We start from the raw sequence: 17716 nt of genomic DNA, 5'->3' as shown, positions 1-17716 counted from the left end.
TTACTAATTGGAGGATATGCATAACCAACACAGTGGAGGAGGTCATTATTTTATTTTTAGCCTCAATTTGTGAACAGGAGCTTATGGAAACCACTCCGTTAACACCAGAAGTCTGTGGATCACAGCTACACAATGTAAAATCATCCGTTTAGAATCTGCTGTTGGTGTAGTTTGAAAGGGAAACATTCCTTTAATGATACTGAGATTGCAGTATTGTATATGAGACATAATGCATGGAATATAGCAAGTCTCAAGGTCAAAAGTTCCTATGGCACTTTGAATTGTGACATTTCAAGTTAGTGGCACTAATTTGTAAAATCAAGGGCCTTTCCAAGTCTCACATATACGTACGACCACCATTTCACATTGAGAGATGATATGAACAGCCCGGGGCCTTTGGGTTGAGAGCAGAGCAGTGACAGCCGAGGCAGCCAGCAGAGCAGATGGAAAGCACGCGGAGAGTATCGATGAAAGGGAGTCTACTGCAATGTAGGCATTTTCAATGTAAGCAACAACAGCTGACTCGCCCGATGTGCCTCTGGCCGTTCAGCTCAAATCAAATGTTTACACGCAACATGACGTCATGCAGCGGTGCTGTACATTTGAATCATCTGCTCGCTAAAGATGTGTGGTCCGGGAGATAAGAATGCACAGGACACACAGAGGAGTGTGTGTGTGTGTGTGTGTGTGTGCGCACATGAGGGCGGGAGGCAAGGAGAGAGAAAAAAAGTGTGTGCGGGTGTGGGTATATATGAGGGTGGAGGCAGGGAGAAAGAGTGTGTGGGTGGGTGTGTGTATATGAGGGTGGAGGCAGGGAGAGAGAGAGAGAGAGAGAGTGTGGTGCAGGTGGGTGTGTGTATATGAGGGTGGAGCCAGGGGGAGAGAGAGAGTGTGTGCGGGTGGGTGTGTGTATATGAGGGTGAGGGAGATTGCATGAGAGAGAGGGAGTGTATGTGAGAGAGGGAGAGAAAGTGTGAGTGAGAGAGAAGGAGTGTGTATAAGAGAGGGAGAGAAAGCGTGAGTGAGAGAGAGACTGTATGAGAGAGGGACAGTGAGAGAGAGGATGGTGTATGAGACAGGGACAGTGAGAGAGAGGGAGTGTGTATGAGAGTGAGAGAGAGGGAGTGTGTATGAGAGTGAGAGAGAGGGAGTGTGTATGAGAGAGGGACAGTGAGAGAGAGGGAGTGTGTATGAGAGAGGGACAGTGAGAGAGAGGATGGTATATGAGAGAGGGACAGTGAGAGAGAGGGAGTGTGTATGAGAGTGAGAGAGAGGGAGTGTGTATGAGAGAGGGACAGTGAGAGAGAGGATGGTGTATGAGAGAGGGACAGTGAGAGAGAGGATGGTATATGAGAGAGGGACAGTGAGAGAGAGGATGGTGTATGAGAGAGGGACAGTGAGAGAGAGGATGGTGTATGAGAGTGAGAGAGGGGATGGTGTATGAGAGAGGGACAGTGAGAGAGAGGATGGTGTATGAGAGAGGGACAGTGAGAGAGAGGGAGTGTGTATGAGAGTGAGAGAGGGGATGGTGTATGAGAGAGGGACAGTGAGAGAGAGGGAGTGTGTATGAGAGAGGGACAGTGAGAGAGAGGGAATGTGTATGAGAGAGGGACAGTGAGAGAGAGGATGGTATATGAGAGAGGGACAGTGAGAGAGAGGATGGTGTATGAGAGAGGGACAGTGAGAGAGAGGGAATGTGTATGAGAGAGGGACAGTGAGAGAGAGGGAGTGTGTATGAGAGTGAGAGAGAGGATGGTGTATGAGAGAGGGACAGTGAGAGAGAGGATGGTGTATGAGAGAGGGACAGTGAGAGAGAGGGAGTGTGTATGAGAGTGAGAGAGGGGATGGTGTATGAGAGAGGGACAGTGAGAGAGAGGGAGTGTGTATGAGAGAGGGACAGTGAGAGAGAGGGAGTGTGTATGAGAGAGGGACAGTGAGAGAGAGTGAGTGTGTATGAGAGTGAGAGAGAGAGAGAGGATGGTTTAGAGATAAGCTGGTGTTTGAGTAAATCTCAGAGCGTCTGCAGGCCTGAGAGCGTGACCCACTATCAGCCGGGTGAGTGGAATGAATCATGTTTAAAAGGCTGCCTGCGAGGGGCGTGTCGTTTCTAATGCCTCCCCAGGGGGCGCTCCCGGCCTGGGAAGCGTCGGGCCCGTTCCTCGTACCGCCACGCCTCTGCTTCCAATTTAACTGCCCGCGTTTTCAGCACAAGAGCGATAGCCACACCGGTCTCATCTCACATCACCGCGCCCGGACCTTGCGCATGTCAGAAACGAAATCCTTTTAATAAACGCGGCGGAATCTCGGACTCCATAACCTCCGGGGATCCGTCTCGCGGAGCGGCTCAGTCTTGAAAGGGCTGGGATTTCTGTGACATCGCGCGGATTGCGAGCGGACAGTTTCCAGACGGAGCGTGTGTCTAACTCTCTGTCTGCCCTCTCCCCCGTCTGTGCCCCAGATATCGACGAGTGCAAAGACATCGGCGACAAGGTGCCGCTGTGCAAGAACGGGGCGTGCGCCAACACGGAGGGCTCGTACCGCTGCACCTGCCTGCCCGGCTTCCAGGCCTCCGCCAGGCCCCACGAGTGCATCCCAGAAGCCCCTGCGTCCTCCCAGAGAGAGGCGGGAAAGTGAGGGCGTGTCGCGGCGCAGTTTTCCGTGCTCTCGCCCAATCCTCCCCCTCCCTCCTTCCCTCCGTCTCTCTGCCCGCACCACCGCCCCCCAGCCCTCTCCCTGGGCTTGGCACTAAACTTTCAATAGAACAGCAGGAATGTCAGCCCTCCCCTCAGAACAGATACACACACAGACACACACACACGCAGACACACACACACTCACACACACACAGACACACGCACGCAGACACACACACAGACACACTCACACACACACAGACACACGCGCGCACACACACGAGGACCCGGGTGGGAAAGAGCTGTGCAGTGAATGTATTGCATGGGATTTGTTACTTTGCTCTGTTTGCATTTGCCTTAAAGGGATCTCTATGAGGATTGACTCCAGGCATTCCACTCCTCGCTCCAGCCCTAATAGTCCAATCGGGTTCGCTCACATTTTCCTGTCCTCATACGGAGCTTCATGTACATACACTTCTTTGGACATTTTTTTCTTTCGTTCTATGAATTATTTATTTCTTTTAGAGTATAAAGCTTTTTAAACTAATAGTGCTAAATTATGTTTTGTAAAAAAATATATATATATATTATATAATGAATAAATTCTGACTGGTCATGTGGTTTTAATTATGATTGTTCTGGAAAGATACAGCCCTTACAAAAACATCCTGGAGGACAGGCCAGTTCCTCTGTGGTCCTATTGGATGTTTTTGTAAGAGTGTAAGGAAATGGCACAGATCACAAGCATAAAAGCATCTGTAACCAGTGTTCACTGTACCCAGCTCTTCACCACTCACAAGTCCTCAAACGATTATGTAAGGGCAGTGATGTTTCATATCTGCAGACACTTGGGTTTTAAATTCCATTTTCTTCACGATCTTTGTATCCACAAGCACAAATACAGGAAAACCAGTTTTGACGACAAGCTCACCTCACAGTAGCCCACTTTTCCACCACTGGAACATACAGTATACAGCATAACGGTCCTTTATTTTGCTATAGCCACTCATGTTTTTGCGTAAATACATTATGCGCCTTCATATTATGGAAAACGATTCAGTGTTGTTCTTTTTTTACCGTAATTTTGGTAACAAGATCTATCCATCCCTGCACATATTCACAGTGAGCATGTGCGTGGTGCCGGGCCCTTTTCACTCATTGGCTGTGTTTGAATGGTCAGCGAAATGGCTTCTTCACGGAAGCCCACAGATGATTCAGACAGAATGACCTACAGATCTTTAAGAGCACATTATGTTATCCAGGCTCTGCTAAAGCTAGAAGATTGTTTCACAAAGGAAAAGGCGTACCCTTGAGGACACACCAAGACACAAACATCTTAACTCCCACTATAACCTAGATACACGGTCCCTAATGACCTCTTCTGCTGGAGGTGGAGTTGATCTCGAGTGGCGTTGGTGTCAAGAGGCAGTATTTGGAGGATAAACAAGGTCTTGCCCAACCAACACAATGTTCGTTCAGTGTTCCTCTGTCTAATGCAACATTACAATACTACAAATTACAGCAACTGTAACATAGTCATTGCAAGAATGGTATGTGTTAGTTGGGAAGTGGCGTAAATGTATATGGTGAGCTATTTTATGTTTGATGGTTTTTTACAAGCCAGCCTTTGCTACACAGCTTGTGCGGGCATATATAAGGACATTCAACATGTATTAGCACACATGCAGTAAGACTAAAGAGACAATGCTCAAGCTCTCCATTAAATGTTTACAGAGTGCATTCACATTGTGTTTGTCAGATCCCATGTAAGAACATTCCCACAGATGCAGAACAGAACGGGAGATACTAGAGCTTTGTTGAAGGGGTTTGGAATATTTTGTACAGATCTAGTATTATGTAATTAAATTCTTTGTGATATATTCTAACTAGATATATAGCACAACCAATATTTTTGCTTGACAAAAATGAAAAAGAACCAAAAAAACATTCAATATAATGACTTAGCTATGTAGATTTTATATCTCTGTAAAATTGTTGTTTTTTTAACATATCTTTTATGTATGAGAAAAATGGTTTACACTGTACCATAGAAAGTGTATGTATCCTGCCCTGTGGAGCAGACATTGGAAATCATTTTGGGGCTTGGCAGTACTCTGTATCTAGCACAGTCTAAATGTGGTGCCACTGATGTGTGCAAGCAGTCAACCCAATCACTTAACGAGTGATCTATGCCATTGCAATTCTGCATCAAGGATAAACGAGAGATTAAATGCTTCATGTCTTTCACAATACATCTGGATCAGAGTGGTACATCCCAGGGAAAAGAGCACAGATGTTTTGCTTTACAAAATGCCTCACACTTGCTGATGGAGCAAAAAAATATATACAAATAAAAAGAGATCACATTTCTTTTATATTCTGGCTTTTGAGTATGAACAACAAATGACAGCTATCTCTCCAAAGTGCTAACATGGTGTCTGTGTCTAGAGAGATCTTGCCAGCCTCTAAAAATAACGTGTCTTTTGTATTATTGGATGTTGCCTTTTTCAATGACTGATGCCCTCAACCTGCATTCGATAAAGAAGGAATTCTGTATGCAGTGGCTACTACAACGTAGACAGTACTGTATACTTCCCTTCATGTAATTAGACTAATGAGACTCCCTTTGAGGTAAAGCAAGGGGTGATGGTTTTTTTGTTTGTTTTTTGGTGGGGTGGGGTTAAATACATAAATTATAGGATGAAGGGGAAGTCCCTCTGTTTGAAACTGGTCTGGAAATATTTTTTTGTTCATTCTTCATGTTTGCCTCTAACTGTAGTCACTTTCAGTCATGAAAATAAAATTCAAAAGAAAATAAATAAATAGTTGTCATTTCTTATTATTGTTTTGCACAATCACAGACACAGAGCTCACACTATTTAAAAACGCCTAAAATAAGAACATCTGCTCATAAACCCAAAACGATGGTAATTCAGCAACAGGTAAGGCCTTCACCTTTTTCGTTTAATTTATCAGGCAATAAAGGGAACCTATTGAGCCCTGAAATGCAATTTCCCTACCTGTAGCCGCAGGGGTGTCAGTCATAGATAGTGGATAGAATGAACGCCTGTAGCCTATTGGGAGAGACATGAAATATATTTGCAACAACAGCGACATCCAGTGGACATACGAAATGTCTCTGTTATGCTCGTCCTTTTATGATTGGTTAAATCTGCATGACTCATGGTTTACGTTGGCTTTTGGGAAATTGTGTTTTTTTATTTTCATTCAGCGCATCTTGACTCGCGCTGTAAAATACAAGTCCCACAAACACGTGCGTAAATATGGCGGATAGCAACTGATAAGTAATGTGTGTTTATAAAGTACAGTAATGGGCACGTTCTCATCTGCTATATTAGTCTGATCCTTTTAAAGTGTATATCGAGCATGCTTGTTTAATATAGAACATTTGGTGAACAGTTTCACCATATAAATATTCAGCTATGTGCAGACTTGCAAGAGAAGTGATTACACTTTGTTGTAGGTAGCTAGGCTAGACGTATGTAGCATGTAGCAATTAATGGTTGTTATGGATTTCTTGAACGATGCTCAAGTGACACGTAGCTAATGAGTCGAATGTAAAGTTGCAACATTTGGAACGTTGCTGAGTGAAATTAGTTTTGGGTTCGTTGGTTCGAGTAGCAAGGGTTAACACTATCCAGCAAGTTGGCCATCTATGTAGAAGCAACTTCACTCTGAACGTATTTTATTCTGTTTGATTAAGTATGCATGAAACATTTGTCGAGAACTATTTCTTGTTAGTCACATTTCTTTAATGTAAAGGGGCGTTGGATGACATGTGTAAGAGTAAATATGAACTCCAGTTTCACAAACCGTATCGTCGAAATTCAGACTGTTGCAGGGCAATTCTTTCGTCAGTTTTCGCGAGATAACTGATTTCCCAAGTGTTTGTTAATGATGAGACAATATAGACTGTGAGATACATCTGGAAAGCTTCACGTTATTAAGCCGCGCTTTAGGGTTCAGGTAGGTTGAAGCCTTACAACAGAACGCTTCCATATTTTCAATGGAAAGTAGAGAATGCGAAACACAATGGAGCAACAGACACGGAGTTATTGTAAGGAAACGGAAAGCTTCAGTGAAAATGGGTGAGCTAAACTTAATAACTGAGAAGACCGAAGATGTAATAACTCCGAAGACGAACGAACAACGGAGTGACTCGCAGTCTCCTTTCAATGGCGTAATGAAACCAACACTAAAGTTAAAACCCTGCACTACAAACACAGACAAGCGGAGCACAATCTATGTCTTTCCGTTGGTGGTGTTAGCATCTTTTGCCACACGCTTTTACTTGATCCTGGAACCACCCCATATATGGTGAGCCCTTTTGTTCCTAGTTTTTATTTGCTGTCTATTGCAAATCAAGTTGGGGATTAAGACCATATAAAATGCTACACACTTGAGAGTTTATGCATGATTTTCTCAACCTCTCTGGGATTTATGTATAGATTGCAGGAGGCACAATCTGTCTCAAACTTGATGTCTAGCCAATTACAGAGATAAGCAGATAAAACAAAATGTTCAGTGTTTAGTTCTCACCATATGAACTTATCTTTGTAGCTGGGATGAGACTCACTTTGGGAAAATGGGCAGCTACTACATCAACAGGACTTTCTTCTTTGATGTCCATCCACCACTGGGAAAAGTATGACTGATTGCACGTGAAAACATTGTATTGCACATAATATTTTGAAACATCCTTGCATATCAGTTTTCTATTTTCTTCAAATTAAAGTCAGTCTCTTCTGTGTTTAGACCTGAATGTTTTCTGAGCCTCTTGTGAAATTAAATCAAATTAAAGTCTGCCTCTTCTGCGTTTAGACCTGAATGTTTTCTGAGCCTCTTGTGAGGCTGAATAATTGGTTGTGTATTGCCCGGTTATACATCATCTGTATGGACCAACCTGTAAGTGTGTGAAATCTTTCCTTGTGTGCTTTAGATGCTGATTGGTTTAGCCGGGTACATGACTGGCTATGACGGCACCTTTCCGTTTGGAAAACCAGGAGACAAATATGAACACCACATCTACTGGGGCATGAGGGGGGTGAGCCTCATAATTACAGCACACTTCTACCCAGCCCTCTCTGCATATTTGACTTTCAATGTGTTTGTTGCTGTCTGTTGCTAAAAGCGCTGTTTGCTGATCCGATTGGACAGACGCGCCATGTGTGCCACTGCCTGTGGGCCTTGCTGGTGGTCGGGCCCGAGGCAGTTGCACGCCGCTGATAAGTGTGCTGGGTCTGGCTCTCTCTGATTGGACCATCGATAAATTTGCTGGCTTTCCCGCTGCAGTTCTGCGCGCTCCTGGGCTCCTGCCTGCCCCCTTTCGCCTACCTCACAGTGCTGAACCTTTCCCAGTCCCCCGCAGCTGCCCTCATCTCTGCCTCCCTGCTCGTCTTTGGTGAGTGTGTTTCCATGGCAACGGGGTCAGGTTTTGTTTTCTCCCCACTTCAAACCAGACCGTGCCCATCGACTTCCAGTGTCGTCTTGAAATTATTCACAAAGACAAGCAAAGATGGCTGTGTAAAATAAACACTAGTCATTTCTCAATTAATATAAAAATATTGTCTGAAAAATATAAGGCACACTGGACATCGGGGCCCCAGGTTTTAATTGTCCTTTCAATAGACTTATTAGATGGGTACAAGACTTATTTCAACGTATACATCCAGTAATTCATTCACCTATTAGAGTATATTTAAGCCAGTCAAAAGTGCTGTGTTAATTATTATTAATAACCAGCCTATCAAACAAAAAATACATGTACGTTTTCATTTTTATTCCATAGATTACAACCAATACAGTATAAACTATTACTGGTATCAGCAGTAGGGTGAAAGGAACATGAATGAAGAACATATAGTGACACAGATAATTTGTACTTCAGGGAAAACAAGGTCCAACTGCTGTCTACTTTGAGGTCTATAGAGATGTACTGTAGTAGTACCTGGCTGATATACCCTCTTTCAGAGTGAAATACTGAACTGTAGCTCTGGTGGGATTTTTTTCATCATTGCCTCCACAGACACTGGTTGTATCACCATCTCCCAATACATTCTATTGGACCCCATCCTCATGTTCTTTATAATGGGCTCAGTGCTGAGTATGGTCAAATTCAACCAGCAGAAAGACAGGTAAGCAGTCACCCGCCTTGCTCAGACTGCCTGACCTGTTCATGCACTTTGTTTCTAGGATAAGTGGATCGATCATATTGATGCTGACGTATTTGAAAGTTTGTGTGCTTGTCTGTGTTCTCCAGAATATGCTCAAGTGTCAAATATTAATTATCAGATAATTGTAAGAAGTGTTGAGGCACAGCTTTGGTGAGTTTTATTAGGCAACCCAGCAGTTATAATGAGACAGAGAGCGATTCGCGGAAAAGTGTCACACCAAGCAGACTCTTTGGGTTCACAGAGTAACTGAAGAACCATGTGTGCGCAATGGATGGCTCTAAATACTTTGTTCTCAAAGGCAGGAAATAGACATGTGCATTTTACGTCGGTTGTTTAACTTTGATGTCGGACTTAACCTCCACTTCCTGCTGCCTGCCGGTCAGTGGGGGGTCAGGAACATCAAGGTTCAGAACATTAAAAAGTCCCAAACTTCCCAGCATTTTGCTCCAATTGCCTGGATTTGCTAATTAGCACAATTCTTCAGTCAGGGGCTGGAACAAATGAGTGAAATCAGCTGGCTGAGTTCATGGAAGGAAGAAACACATGGCAGGACTTTTACTTTTTGACCCCTGGACTTTCCCCCTCTGCTCTTGTTTCCTGTAATCTAATGAAGTGATAGGGAGGCTTGTCTGTGTCTGTGTGTGTGGTTATGAGGTATAGCATTGAATACTATTTCCAAAAACAAGACATAAATAGTAGTGTGACTAGTCCTTTTACTAGACATTAATGCATGAGGAGGGGTGTCAGAGTCTCTGTGTTTGAGCCAAATGCATGAGGGGGGGTTGTCTGTGTGTGCGCCTGTGTCTTTGTCTGTGTTATGGCCGTGTACATGAGGAGGGGTGTGTGTGTGTGTGTGTGTGTGTGCCTGGGTGCGTGTCTGTCTGGGTTAGTGCTCTACATGAGGTGGGGTGTGTGTGTCTGTGTTAATGTTGTGTACATGTGGACCGGTTTGTATGTAAATGGGGGATGGGTTTTGGTTGGCTTTTCAGCTGGGAGAGGGTGGTGCTGTGTCAGTGAGTGAGGTATGATGCCTGGGTTATCTGCTGCTTTCTATCTGAAGAGTGGAGGAAAGGAACCCTATGGGGTCTGTAATATTTTACGTGGCCTTGCACTCCTTCATAGTTCAGGCTGCACAAAGTAATACCAACTTAGTGTTATTAAGACAAACAAGAATCACATGTATGGCCACAGGCAGAATATGACTGCAATACCAACAGCATAATGAAACTGTGCTATATTTATTTTAATATAACCAAATATCCTACATGTTGCTTTTTAAATATCTTTGCTGCTTTCTAATGCTTAAAATATTATTGCATTCAAGGCCCTTCAGCGCCCCCTGGTGGATATGGTTACTGCTGACAGGAGCGAATCTTGCCGGAGCACTAGGGGTGAAGTTTGTGGGGCTGTTTGTCATCCTACTGGTGGGACTGAACACTGCGTCGGACCTGTGGGGGCTGTTGGGGGACCTGGAGATTTCTATGGTACCACTCGCTCACCACTGTATGCTGTACCTCCGCTCAGTCTATCAGTCTGGAAGAGGTCTGATGGTGTCACTGATCTCTCTTTCTCTCTCTGATTCTCTCTCTCCCTCCCTCCCTCCCAGACGGAGCTGGGGAAGCACCTCCTGGCCCGGGTGTTCGGGCTGATCGTCGTCCCGCTCTCTTTGTACATGACTATCTTTGCTGTCCACTTTGTCATCCTGAACAAGAGGTTGGTGCTCTTCTGCTGACCATGTAAAGATCCTTAAACGTTACATGTCATTTCTCAAAAAGTCACCATTTATGTGCGAAAGCCATCACATGCTGGCTTCCATTCAGCATTCATAGATGGAGTAAAAAAATCAGACTGTCTTTGCAATCAGGAAAAAATGTATGATTGAGTAATCCACTTGTAACTAAAACTATTTAACCTGCAATTAGACAAGGTGAACCGCCTGCAACGGCAAGCACCGGCATCAGACGTTCTATGGTGGGGTAGTTCATACCACTGAAATTCCTGTCTGTCCTGTTTCCTCACGTCGCAAAAATCATTGGGCTGAACTAGTATTTTACACCTTAAAGGGTTAATGACGGAGTCAGTGTTGTGATTGATTTTTGTGCAGGGGGTGATGAAGGAGTCTTTCTCTTCTCTCTACAGCGGTCCTGGAGACGGCTTCTTCAGCTCAGCCTTCCAGTCTCGGCTGCTGGGGAACAACCTGCACAACGCCTCCATGCCCGAGTGTGAGCCGCCGTCGCCACGGGCTACGGTTCATTACGCGTTCAGCCCCCCGTTCACCTTCCACCCGTCTGTAATGGCAGACTGTCGCTATGGAAACATGATGTCACTGTCCACCAGGGCGCCTGCTTTGATGGTGGACTGTTCTGACTCATTCTGATTCTCTTTGTCATTCCGCAGATCTAGCGTACGGCTCGGTCGTCACGGTGAAGAACCTGCGGATCGCGGGCGGGTACCTGCACTCCCACTGGCACCTGTACCCGGAAGGGGTGGGCGCCCGCCAGCAGCAGGTCAGCTTCCTGTTTGTGCCCAGTGCCCGCCGTGGTCTGCCCCCTTCCTGCCTGTCCCCTCTTGGGCAGCGTAGTCCTTAGCTGACCAGGCCGTCCCTCTTGTGCGTCTCTCCTCAGGTAACCGCCTACCTCCACAAGGACCTCAACAACCTGTGGGTGGTCCGGAGGCCCGACAGTGTGGGCAGTGAGGACGGTGAGAGAGTCGCTGGTTTGCAGGGGGCGGGTCATGGTTATACTGGGATTATGGATATGTCTGAGCCCAGTGGTTGGTTCAGTAATGTCTCCCTCGCTCTCTCGCTCACTCTCTGTGATGCAGACCAATCTGGACCACCGAAGCGTGTCCGTCACGGTGACATCATCCGGCTGGAGCACAAAGAGTAAGCGCCATCCTTGTCCGCTTGACCTGAGGTGAAATGGTGGCCATCTTTCTTTTTGGTTACTGAAATGGGTCTTTACGATGAGCAGTAAAGTACCGTGCGTTGTGTCTCAGGACCACTCGAAACCTCCACAGTCACTTCCACGAAGCACCCCTCACCAAGAAGCACTTCCAGGTCACGGGCTACGGGATTGTGAGTAATAAATAATTACCTGGCTAATGTCCGATTATTAATGTAGTCCTGTCATTTAAATTAGTTTAAATGAAAATCTAATGTTTTTCTTTGGTGTATTAGGTTTTTCTTTAGTGGTGCATTTTTTTAGTGGTGTATAGGTTTTGTTTCGCTCATATACATTTTATTTCAGCGCATACTAATTTAAATTAAAGAATGATTTCCACTGCCGTATTTCACTTGTGGCTTTTTGCAAAGGAGGCTGGGGTGCGGGTCTCACTCCTGTCTGGCTTTGGCAGAACGGGACGGGGGACCCCAATGACCTGTGGCAGGTGGAGGTGTGCGGGGGGCGGAAAGGCGACCTGATCAAGGTGCTGCGCAGCAAAGTGCGCTTCCTCCATCGCTCCACGGGCTGCGCGCTCTACTCCACCGGCAAGACCCTGCCCAAGTGGTGAGGCACATTATTCCACAGCAAGAGTCTAAAACCCTGGCCCAGGAGAGCCGCGTGGCCTGCTGACTTTTACTGTGACACAGCATCTAATTGATCAATTAACCATTTGAACTGTAGGCTTTTTTGGAATGTTATTTTTTTTTCAATTCAAAGTCAGTGTTCTAAAACTCCACGGCTTTAAATTACCAGCAGTGATTGTTACATCAGCATTGGAATGTTCAGTTAAGAACATTCTAATCACATATTGGTGATCATATGCCTTAAATGGTTAAGGTAGTTTACGACAGTTTGGGCCTGAATTTGGTGCCAGTTTTAACTTAAAAACAAAAACCATTCAGGATCAGGTATGAGGTTCTTTGCTACAGATTTTGTACTTAATTGGGGGTGGTGGGAGGAGGGTTGCAGTTTGAAATCCCAGGTGTGGATTGCTTTTGTACATTCGTTGAACTTGGTTAACCTGACAGCATCAGTAAATATCCAGATCTGTAGCTGAATAATGTATAAACGCTTAAGCAATGTAATTCACTCTGGATAAGCAGAAACACATTAAGCAGGAATCCACGCGGCTTGTCTTTGACCAGAAACGTGACGCCATGGTCCCGGCCTCCTCGGCTGGGCCTCTGCTTTAATGAAGGGATTGACTGTGCGTGGGGATCCGGATCCTTGGCCTGAAACTGGCTCTGCGGTTTTCCCTTGACAAACATCCATAACCCATTTACACGAATAGGAAGCCTGCCATGGAAACTCAGTCGGTGTTTGCTGACTTTGGCGTCGGTCCACCCTGCCTCCGTCACCTGGCATGAATGCAGGAGTGTAGTTTTACCTTCTCTGAACTCTACAGAACAGGGATCGCAGTCACGACACAGAAATGTGTCGAACGAAAAAAAGGTATAAACACCGTCGCTGTGTGTGTGTGTGTGTGTTGCGCTCTTGCTGTTTAGGGGATGGGAACAGGTGGAAGTGACCTGCAGTCCGTACCTGAAGGAAACGCCCAACTCCCAGTGGAACATTGAGGATCACATCAACCCCAAGTGTAGGCCTGGAGTCCCTGTGGTGGCTTGTTTCACCATATATATGTAAAATATGCGTAATGGTTTATACCGTGTTTCAGCATGAATTAGGCCACTGGATTTGTTGACAAATGATGAGTGAAGACTGGCTTAATGAGCTGCCCGTATTTTGCGTGCGTGTGTGTGCATGCGTGCGTGCGTGTGTGTGTGTGTGTGTGTGTACTTGTGCTTACACCCACAGTGCCAAACATTAGCCTGTCGGTGCTGAAGCCTTCCTTCCTGGAGATTCTTTTCGAGTCTCACATCGTCATGATCAGGGTGAGCTTATGGGAAGGGCCTGCAGAGCGCAGGTTTAATACAGGCAGGAGTAGATCTACAGTGTTAGACTTACAATGCTGTAGCTCAACCATTTCATTCCATTTTCAGGGCAACAGTGGTCTGAAGCCCAAAGACAATGAAATGAACTCCAAACCATGGCACTGGCCTATCAACTATCAGGTATGTAACGTGCACCTTTCTGAGCTTACATCAGAACAATGGACTGCACTAAGTTACATTGTGTGCGCATAGTATTCCATGTTTGTACGTCGCTTTGGATAAAAGCGTCTGCTAAATAAATGTAATGTAATGTTAAAGCCAACTTACCTCTGCTATCTCTCTCCAGGGCCTGCGATTCTCTGGAGTGAATGAGACGGAGTATCGTGTGTATCTGCTTGGAAACCCTGTAAGTTCCATGGCCGGGCTGTGTATCTGTATCTTCCCTGCTCAGACTTCGTAAAGACTGATGCTCTGACTCTGGCTCATCTTTTCACCAGGTGATCTGGTGGCTGAACCTGTTCAGTCTGGGACTGTACGCGTTCATGGTGTCTCTTGCTTCCCTGCTGATCCAGAGAGGGGTCTCTTTGGCCGAGAGGAACATGGGTAAATGGTCCAGTGAATTTTAGAAGTATTGTGCTCCTTATGAGAGAAAGATATTTCTGGTGCCTGGAGCTCTAAAGGGGAGTGCCCTAGCTTTAACTCTAGCCACGCCCCCTTTTGAGCTAGGCCACTCCTCTTTGGAGCAGCTCCAGGCGCCAGAAATACACGCTTGCCTTTTGGGGAGGTCTCCAGGGGCTTTGGTAAAGACCGGAAGTGTGGCGTGTGCTGTGTTTCAGAGCGCAGCAGGGTGCTCAAAGGGGCCGGGGGCCTGCTGTTCCTGGGCTGGCTGCTGCACTACCTGCCCTTCTACGGCATGGGCCGCATCCTCTACTACCACCACTACTTCCCCGCCATGCTGTTCAGCAGCATGCTCACAGGTACCGCGCGGCGTTCCCATCAGTCCTTTCACTATGCCGCCACCCTCAGGCCGGGCGCTGGGGTGTTCAAACTGTGTTCACGTGAGGCTGAATTTGGGCACGGCTCTCGGACAGGGGTTCGGCGTTGGGCTCGGGGGTGAGGTCTTGGGGCCGGGGGTCCTCTGAGCCTGTGCTGTCTCTTTCAGGGGTCACCTGGGACGCCTTGCTGCAATGTGGTGACCTGCTGCTACCCCCGTCTGTCGCCTACTGTCTTCAAAGAGGGGGCCAAACCCTGCTGCTCTTGGTCGTCCTCTACAGGTGAGGTGGTGGTATTTCTGCTGTATAATACACTTTCAAAAGTGAATGCTGCTTTGCCCTGGGGGTCGTTGACTGGATCTATTCAGTTCCTTAATTCAATCAATAGTCAAGGAATTCCTAATTCCTTAAAATGCCTGTATCACAAAGCCAAAAATGGGGAGTACACTGGTTGGTAGACTTCCAGGCTTCATGCTAGGGGTATATACCACCCTGATTGCCCTAATTGGAAATGCATAGATAGTGTTGTCTTCCTCCAGCTGAACCATGAGCTTTAATAATAATTAGCTTTAATCGCAAAATGAAATGAGGGTAATTTGTAGCACACAATGAAATGTGCATTTTAAAGCATTTCTGGACACAATGACCGATGAATTCGTTAAATATCAGTACTAGATGAACAGATACCCAAACTAGGCATCTTGGCACTCATTATGCAGTCCGTTCTAGACTCAACCAGGAAAACATTTTGTGTGACATTTTAACATTTTACCAGTATCTTAAATGCCAGCCAGTGTCAAAATATCAGACTAAGAAAAGGTCATTTTCTGGGTGTAGTTTACAGGATCAATGTAAAAAATAAAAAAAAAGAAGAAAAAAACTAATCCTGGCTTAAAGTACCACTCTGATAGTCTCTCAACATCACATAGTATTAACTGCCAAAAATCAAATGAGGCTACGTTCTAAGCTAGTGTGTAATGCCTCAGGTCAAAACAGTTATTCTGTATATATAACTTAAAATTAGTCGTAGAAATTGTGTGTGAAAAGTAAATATGTTATAACAGTACGAGTCTCAATTTTGACTTCAGTTTGAGTAGAAAAAAATTGGTGAAAAACTATTTTCTTTTCGTGCAATATGTTTTCAATATGTACAATAAGTTCTTTGATTATTTAATTGTACAACCCTCAGGTATTTGCAATAGTTCCTATTTTTACACTGTATCCCCATATGCTGCTGTGGCTGATTTTGCTGGTTTCTGTCCCGCAGTTTTTACCTGTTCCACCCTCTCTCCTACGGCATGAGGGGACCTCTGGCCCATGAGCCAGGTAGTCCAATGGCTGGCCTCAAGTGGATGGACTCCTGGGAGTTTTAATGACCCTGAAGAGGAGGAAAACATTGACTGTTTGACTTGAGCCCCAAAACACTGCCTTAATTTTACGTGAACTATCGTAACACTACAGCGCATTCTTTTACATGCTACTCTTCGAGGTATGGTGAGGTTAAGATGTGCAGTTCTTGCACGTGTAGCGAACCTTCGACTGATAACCCGTGACTGATGAGCAATGTCACTTTGTGTATAATTGTGTGTCTATCAATGTGTGTAGACATGTATTGTCCACAAATGTAAATTGATCTATATTCATAGACACTACATGATATTTATTTTAAAGTATCCAGCCAAGAACACTGAGTTTGTCTTAATTAGCAAGACAAAATTGTATAGACTGATATTCTGTATGACTGTATTTGTAGTTGAATTGCACTTTGTCCTTAAATTTCATCCCAATTTGGAATGCTCGGCTGTATTTTAAGCCAGTCACTGCTTTGTCCTTCAGCGGTTTTGGGGAGTGCACACTAGCACGTACGCATTCCCCAAAAGTGCTGCCAGCTGCCATTTTAGTCAGAAATCCAATTGTTGAGAGCTTCACAGGCCTTGCACAGCTAGCATGGGCAAATGGTTGATGCCCAATCAACTGAAGAATGTGGCTCGCTCTGTCACACCTTGGCTATGGAACTATCCAGATTAGATTCCAGACTGGGAGTATCACTGTTCTAATAGCAAGTGCCTAAGATGCCTACACATTTCAACTGCCAACTAAGCTGGTTTAATATAATTTATTTGAATTTTGTTATATCCTCATTTTTCTTTAATTTAATTTCCAATTATAATAATAATTCCAAAGCTTTTTCCCCCTTTACCTTTTCTGTTCATTTCAACAACCATTGAACTTGTGATGCTGTTCATGCATTGATGTGTAAAAAAAAAATAGGGAAAAGTGTTTCATAGATTTACTATTTTTGCATAAAGCTATTTGAATTCTTACTTGCAGGAAAACTTTGTTCACAGAAATAAGACCTTAAAATGTTGGTATGTGTTTTTGTGTGTGAGGAGCTGAGCACACCTGAAAACTCTGGAGTACTGTGGTATAACTTTACTCTAGTAGTACTGTAGTATTAGTGAGGTCCAGATGAATTTCATGTAACACTATGACTAGTTTACACTACAGACTGAATTAGAATACATAGACAAGTGCCTTTGGAAAGGATATGTTGACCTCTAATGTGAAACGCTAGTGTTTTTGTCATGTATGCGTAAGTCTGATTGTATTTTTTGTTTTAGTTATATTCTTGAATTCTGATTTGTGATCCAGTATTTTGTTTTCCCATTTAAGAATGGGAAAATTTGGTTTGTTTAATGATTTTCACGTTATCAGGCAAAGTGGTCAGTGTGTTTCTTACTAATCCATAATTCTAATATTTTCGCCTCCTTTGGGATTCACTTAAAATGTATGTTTGGCGTGAAGGCAATAGGTTGAGAATTTGTGTTGTTAATAAGTGTACAATGTTGCTATTTAAAAGTGCTTTGTGTTGTTTTTGTTGTTTTGTTTACTTCAAACAAAACAGAAGGGAACTAGCTACTTTAGTTATTTTACATTTTGGTCGGTCACATTTAATAAAGGTCTACTCTATTCCTTATCTATTTTTGAGACATCAAGACTTTCTTTTACAGTGTTCCAGAGTCTCCAATTAGCCTACCTGCGTGTATTTGTGTGGACTGTGGG

The 17716-nt window shown here is 44.7% G+C and overlaps 2 protein-coding genes across 2 annotated transcripts in view; both read left to right on the top strand.

Annotated features, from left to right (window-relative positions):
• Positions 1 to 2838, top strand: part of LOC118210364 (latent-transforming growth factor beta-binding protein 2-like) — a 108594-nt gene extending 105756 nt beyond the window's left edge. Inside the window, exon 40 of the mRNA XM_035386529.1 lies at positions 2459 to 2838. Within this exon, the coding sequence (XP_035242420.1) occupies positions 2459 to 2634 (176 nt within the window). The 3' untranslated portion in view covers positions 2635 to 2838. The remainder of the gene's footprint in view (positions 1 to 2458) is intronic.
• Positions 2839 to 5906: 3068 nt separating this feature from the next.
• Positions 5907 to 17634, top strand: pomt2 (protein-O-mannosyltransferase 2). Its single transcript, XM_035386504.1, has 21 exons — positions 5907 to 6971; positions 7215 to 7299; positions 7594 to 7698; positions 7947 to 8055; positions 8680 to 8788; positions 10152 to 10311; positions 10434 to 10540; positions 10967 to 11049; positions 11225 to 11334; positions 11452 to 11527; positions 11651 to 11711; positions 11825 to 11903; positions 12182 to 12333; positions 13275 to 13366; positions 13585 to 13661; positions 13770 to 13841; positions 14008 to 14067; positions 14159 to 14264; positions 14498 to 14638; positions 14824 to 14935; positions 15921 to 17634. Exons 1-21 carry the CDS (start codon positions 6661 to 6663, stop codon positions 16024 to 16026), a joined length of 2313 nt encoding a protein of 770 aa, XP_035242395.1. The 5' UTR covers positions 5907 to 6660; the 3' UTR covers positions 16027 to 17634.
• Positions 17635 to 17716: the final 82 nt, after the last annotated feature.

The sequence above is a fragment of the Anguilla anguilla genome, chromosome 1 (genome assembly GCF_013347855.1).
Source record: "Anguilla anguilla isolate fAngAng1 chromosome 1, fAngAng1.pri, whole genome shotgun sequence".
Lineage (NCBI taxonomy): Eukaryota > Metazoa > Chordata > Actinopteri > Anguilliformes > Anguillidae > Anguilla > Anguilla anguilla.
Note: the sequence above shows the minus strand (reverse complement) of the source record. Positions and strands in the feature narration are given on the sequence as shown.

What these genes read in the sequence shown, in the direction of transcription:
- pomt2 (XM_035386504.1), top strand. Translation starts at nt 6,661, where the DNA reads ATGGAAAGTAGAGAATGCGAAACACAATGGAGCAACAGACACGGAGTT. An exon ending in TGCCTCCCTGCTCGTCTTTG is followed by an intron (nt 8,056 to 8,679) that starts GTGAGTGTGTTT and finishes TTGCCTCCACAG; the next exon opens with ACACTGGTTGTATCACCATC. An exon ending in CTCTTGGTCGTCCTCTACAG is followed by an intron (nt 14,936 to 15,920) that starts GTGAGGTGGTGG and finishes TCTGTCCCGCAG; the next exon opens with TTTTTACCTGTTCCACCCTC.